The 6,000-nt window shown below is 54.0% G+C and overlaps 1 protein-coding gene across 1 annotated transcript in view; it reads left to right on the forward strand.

Moving 5' to 3' along the window:
• Positions 1-6,000, forward strand: part of PXDNL (peroxidasin like) — a 360,062-nt gene that overhangs the window by 288,063 nt on the left and 65,999 nt on the right. The window contains exon 17 of the mRNA XM_049633716.1: positions 276-1,761. Coding sequence (XP_049489673.1) covers positions 276-1,761 — 1,486 coding nt within the window. The remainder of the gene's footprint in view (positions 1-275; positions 1,762-6,000) is intronic.

The following is a 6,000-nucleotide window of genomic DNA, read 5'->3' on the forward strand; positions in this document are numbered from 1 at the left end:
GAACCCACGAACTGTGAGATCATGACCTAAGCCCAAGTCGGATGCTTAACCCACGGAGCCACCCAGGCGACCCCCTCGGCCCCCCCCCCCTTTTATTAGAACTTAGAACTTTCGGTTTTGTTCTAATGAAATCCTGCTAGATGTAGGAAAGACGTGTGGCCCCCCCCTCCCCCCGGAGTGGCCCGTCCCCACGGCCCCTGGGTCCGAGGTCCCTCCCCTCCCTCCGCCCCAGGGACCGCTGTCCTCACTCCCTCCCCCGCTGCTCTGCATTTCAGAATTCCGCTACAACGACCTGGTGTCACCACCCTACCTCAGCCTCCTCGCCAACCTGTCGGGCTGCACCGCGCACAGGCAGGTGCCCGACTGCTCGGACCTGTGCTTCCACCAGAAGTACCGAGCCGCGGACGGCACGTGCAACAACCTGCAGCACCCCGCGTGGGGCGCGTCCCGGACGGCCTTCGAGCGCATCCTGAAGCCTGCCTACGAGAACGGCTTCAACCTGCCGCGCGGCGCGGGCCGCCAGCCCCTCCCGCCGCCCAGCCTGGTGTCCACGGAGCTGGCGGCCACCGCCACGGTCACCCCGGACGACCGGTACACGCACATGCTCATGCAGTGGGGCCAGTTTCTGGACCACGACCTGGGCCACACGGTGCCCGCGCTGAGCACGGCGCGCTTCTCGGACGGGCGGCCGTGCAGCGCGGTGTGCACGAACGACCCCCCCTGCTTCCCCATCCAGCTGCCCGACGGCGACCCCCGCCGCGCCCACGCGGCCTGCCTGTTCTTCGCGCGCTCCAGCCCCGTGTGCGGCAGCGGCGCGACGTCGCCGGCGATGAGCTCGGTGTACGCGCGCGAGCAGGCCAACCAGCTCACCGCCTACCTCGACGGCTCCAACGTGTACGGGAGCTCGGAGCGGGAGTCCCGGGCGCTCCGGGACCTGGCCGCGCCGCGGGGGCTCCTGAGGACCGGCCCGCCGTGGGCCCCCTCGGGAAAGCACCTGCTGCCCTTCGCGCCGGGCCCGCCCACCGAGTGCGGAGGGCCCGGGCGGGCCGGCCGCGGCCCCTGCTTCCTGGCCGGGGACCACCGGGCCAACGAGCAGCCGGCGCTCACGGCCATGCACACGCTGTGGCTCCGGGAGCACAACAGGCTGGCCGCGGAGCTGCGCGCCCTGAACCCCCACTGGGACGGAGACACCCTGTACCACGAGGCCAGGAAGATCGTGGGCGCCGAGCTGCAGCACATCACCTACAGCCACTGGCTGCCCAAGATCCTGGGGGAGCCGGGCATGAGGCTGCTGCGGGGGTACCGGGGCTACGACCCCAGTGTGAACGCGGGCATCCTGAACTCCTTCGCCACCGCGGCCTTCAGGTTCGGCCACACGTTAATCAACCCGGTCCTGCAGCGGCTGAACGGCAGCTTCGGCGAGATCCCCGAAGGCCACCTGCCACTGCACAAGGCCTTCTTTGCGCCGTCCAGGATAATCGAGGAGGGCGGGATAGACCCCCTCCTTCGGGGGCTGTTTGGCACGGCGGCCAAACTGCGGGTGCCGTCCCAGCTGCTGAGCCCGGAGCTGACCGAGAAGCTCTTCTCCAGCGCCCGCTCCGTGGCCTTGGATCTGGCGGCCACCAACATCCAGAGGGGGCGAGACCACGGCATCCCCCCCTACGCCGACTTCCGGGTGTTCTGCAACTTGAGCTCGGCGGAGAGGTTCGAGGACCTTCGGAACGAGATTAAAGACGCAGGGATTCGACAAAAACTGAAAAAGTAAGTGTGCAAATGCTGCCTGGACGTAGACGTTTCTCGGGAGCGGGAGAAGCGTTAAAGGAGAGCTCTGCGCGGACAGATTTGGCTGCCTGGGGATGTGGTTGCGGTCATTGCCAGGGCGGGAGGACTCAACCGTTAAAGGAGGGGTTGCTAGACACGAAGCAGGAGCCCCCTTTGTGGCTCAGTACTGCTGCCTCTTTGCTAAGTACTTGCTAGTACGTCTCAACTAGGAGACAAGGGGCTGGCGTGCCTGGCACACGCATGCTCCCTGGTATCCTAATAAAGGCCTTTTCACTGATGTGATAAGATCACAAGTTCTGATGTAAAGCCTCGGAAAAGGCCATCCGTCACACAGGCTTTCTTAGGCAGAGCAAAGTAGTGAAATGAAAACAAAAGTTAGTTTTTGCCGAAAGGACAAACAATTCTAAATTTATCGTCAGAACGAAAGTCGAAGCTCATTCACTGTATCGTTAATGTCTTTCAGTAAAGTATTAGTATTATGGTCTCTTTTTGTAATTTTTTAATTACTTTTTAATGTTTATTGTATGTTTGAGAGAGAGAGAGAGAGAGAGAGCGAGCATGAGCGGGGGAGGAGCAGAGAGAGAGAGAGAGAGAGACAGAATCTGAAGCAGGCTCTGTGATAGGGTCCCCTCCCTAAGGAGCAAAAAAAATCGTCAAGGCAACCTGGCTCTGTGTGCACCTGAGAACATCCCTCATGACCTTGTAACATGAGACCACTCAGTCAGACCGCATGTTTGTGTGTTACCATATATGGGAGACAAAGAAGTGGAAAATATACTAAAAACTACCCCATGGGCTGTTTGGGGGCTCAGTAATCCGGGTGTGAACGCAACTGAGCAGTACCAGCAGGAGTAAAGTTGCTTCCTGGAAAGAAAAGCCTCAGCATCAGGACTCTCTGTGCGAGAATCCTGCTACAGCTCCAGACTGCGAGCTGTCAGCACAGAGCCTGACTGGGGGCTTGACTCGGGGCTCCACTCGGGGCTCGAACTCCTATGTGAGATCATGAACTGTGAGATCGTGACCTGAGGTGAAGTCAGCGTTTAACCCACTGAGCCACCCAGGTGCCCCAATATTATGTTCTCTTTATGTGAGATTCAGATTAACTTTTAACTTACGAGTAGAGTACGTTTCCAGGAAACAACTCTACCTGTTCCTTATGCTTCCCACCATTCATCCCCTAAAACAATGAAAAAAGAAAAAAAATGTTTCATTAAGAAGTTTTGTCTATAGTAGGCTAAACATAGAAGGCTTACATGTTTATTAATAGCTTATGGTGTATTAATGGGACATCTTTCAGAGAAGCTTAAAATTGCAAATTATGGAGCTTATTGTCAATATTAGGACTTTTTTGGTAACACCAAGAAGATGTGAATGTTTTTATGCCACTAGAATCTGTTTCATAGTGATGTAGAATGTTAAACTGTGAAAATGATAATACATGCAGAACAAATCAGAGCATCCTGCAGGTTGAATTTGCAGAACATCGACTTTGGACTCATGGAGACCTCGTTTAAATCATTATTCCACCCCCTATTAGTGCTGAGAGCTTGAGAAAAGTATTTAAACAGTTTAAGATCTCAGAATATCTATGTATGAGAAAGCACTGCGTCCTCAGAGTTGTGCAAAGATGAAATTGTATAGAATGTATCAAATACCTACAGTTCTGGTGCCTCCTGGGTAATCAGTAAGTGTTAGCTGTGGCTACATTTATTATGGCAGGATCATTTCAGTTGTCAGCATCATTATTAGCTCGCACATCTGCCGTGATCCAGCCCTGTGCTAGGCACTGAGACCCGAGATGAAGGAAATAGCGTCCGTGCTCTGGAGAGGCTGACAGCCTGCTGGGAAGGCAGGGAGCTGGCTGTAATCGGTGTGGAAAGGGCTGTCATAGAGATGGGAATTGAATGTTATGGGAGCACAGAGCTGAGAAATGGAAGGTACGTGTGAGATACACAGCAAGCTACTGATAAAAGATGCCATTTGATCTGCTCCTGGAATTTTCTGCGTGTGATAAGTTGAATGACGTGGGAACAGCGGGCAGCATCCCAGGGAGAGGGAAGAAGCAGGAACGTGTGGGGCTGTGTGGCAGGAGGCTGGGAGTAGGAAGGTGACCGGGGGTAGCTTTTAAAGGGCCCTGTGTGCCACGCGAGGGAGGTTGATCTTCCTCCTGTGTTCAAAGCAGGAGAGTGACTGAGGAGGACTTCTCTGTGAAATGCTGACCTGCACCAGATGTCCGGGGAGGAGGAGAGGCTCCAGCAAGGAATTCCATGGCTTCTGGAACAATCCAGGTGGAGCGAGAAGGCAGCATAGATAGGCTCCTGATGGTATATGCAACACTATCGGTTTTCTAAACGTTTCCTGTGAAGACATTGTCTGCATAGACTAAACCTGGGGGCAAGGCTTGCTTTGCAATTCATTGGAGTCCCACTTCTCAATATGCAGCTTACTTGCAAATTCACCACCAATTACAGAGTAGCCGAAATGTGTCCTTTGACAATGTTCTCATCACAGGGGCGCCTGGGTGGCCGAGTCGGTTAAGTGTCCCACTTTGGCTCTGGTCACGACCTCACAGCTGGTGGCTTGGAGCCCCGCTTCGGGCTCTGTGCTGATGGCTCTGAGCCTGGAGCCTGTTTCCGATTCTGTGTCTCCCTCTCTGTCTGTCTCTCTGCCCCTTCCCCACTCGCACTCTGTCTGTCTCTTAAAAATAAATATTTAAAAAAACTAAAAAAAAAAAAAAAAGTGTTCTCATCACAACGTCCTCTTGAATCCTGAAGTTCTCAGGCTGCTGGTCATTGACAGAAGTGACATTAGGCCGGAACATGGATACCGGCCTCCCAGTGGCCAGTGCGAGGCAGGACTGGCCTCTGAGCTGGACAGTGGTCCATACACTGCACACTGTTCACGCGACTGCCTGGCTTTCTGTGTGCTCCTTTATTTTACTTTATTTTGTTTTTGTTTTTTGTTTTTTGTTTTTCTGTGGGCTCCTTTAATGCATTTGGGACCTTAACACTGAGTCTTCTGAAAACTGAACAAGGAGCCCTTATCCTGGCTTTGGGGGATACTGGAACCGTGGGAACTTTTGTGCAGCCTGGCGCGCGTTCTTAGCCCGAGGGGAGCAGGACTGCCCAGCGTGGGTGGGTGCGGGGAGGCCAGGAGGCAGAGCAGTGCTACGTTCCCCTTAGGCTGCCACGGGTCTGACTCTGCCCTGGCTCTGGCCGGACATCCTTTGTGAGTTTGTGAAAGAGCAGCCACGGCCTCATTCAGCCATGAGCGCAAAACGGGTACCTTGGAGTCGTGTTGACGGTCTCCGTCCGCAAGTCTGTAGATTTCTGTTTGTCGCTGGCTCTAACTAGGCCGATTTACACAGTTCTCTCTGTACCCTCTCCTGTTACTTGTTACTTGTTTTCCTTTTCACGTTAATTTGCCAGCGTGGCTTTAAGTTTGTTTCTAAACCTCTCCAGGCAGATGTGGAAGCAAGGAGAGCGCATCCTTGGGTCAACGAAATAAACGCTGTCCCGTAACATTAAAAACTTCACAGTTCAGGTAATCAAGACAGATTAAGAATCGGCTAAAGCAGACAGTCATCAAAATAAGGCCCAGGCACGTCTTAGGTATTTCTGCTTCACACATTTGAGCGCACATTAAGTCCCGTAACTCGTGCTTTGGGGCAGGAGGGGGGTGGGGAGGTGAGGGGCAGAGTCTGTATTCCGGTTTTGTTATTGCCGCTGTGACACAGATCTGCTGATCAGGATTCTCAGTCACCTGGTTTGGGCATAAGCTCATGCCCGGGCTGAATCTTCTGTGGGTACGGGTTGGTTCCGAAAGGGGAATAGGAATTTTCCACGGAAGCGATGGCATGAATGCAGATTCCTTGTTTACATTTTCCCCTACAGTTTATAGTTATGTAACGCGCAACTAATTGGCATTGGGGTTTGACTCTCCTTTTGACGATCCTTCCCCAAACCCTGAGTTTCGTTTTCACAGGACTGGGTACTCTCCTCTTTTACACAAAGGTTTCATTATTTTATGTAACACATAATTAAATTACATAATCCAAATCACAAGTATGGCTGTGATAAGCACGTTTGTAAACTCCACTGATTCCCAGGTGACAGCTCACGAGGCTGCAGCTGCAGCTCGGGCGGGAGTCCCCAACCCCAGGGCCGTCCGTCCCCATGCACGTGGGCAGGACAGCAGCTCGGGCGGGAGTCCCCAACC

This window comes from Panthera uncia, chromosome F2 (genome assembly GCF_023721935.1).
Source record: "Panthera uncia isolate 11264 chromosome F2, Puncia_PCG_1.0, whole genome shotgun sequence".
Taxonomy (NCBI): Eukaryota; Metazoa; Chordata; class Mammalia; order Carnivora; family Felidae; genus Panthera; species Panthera uncia.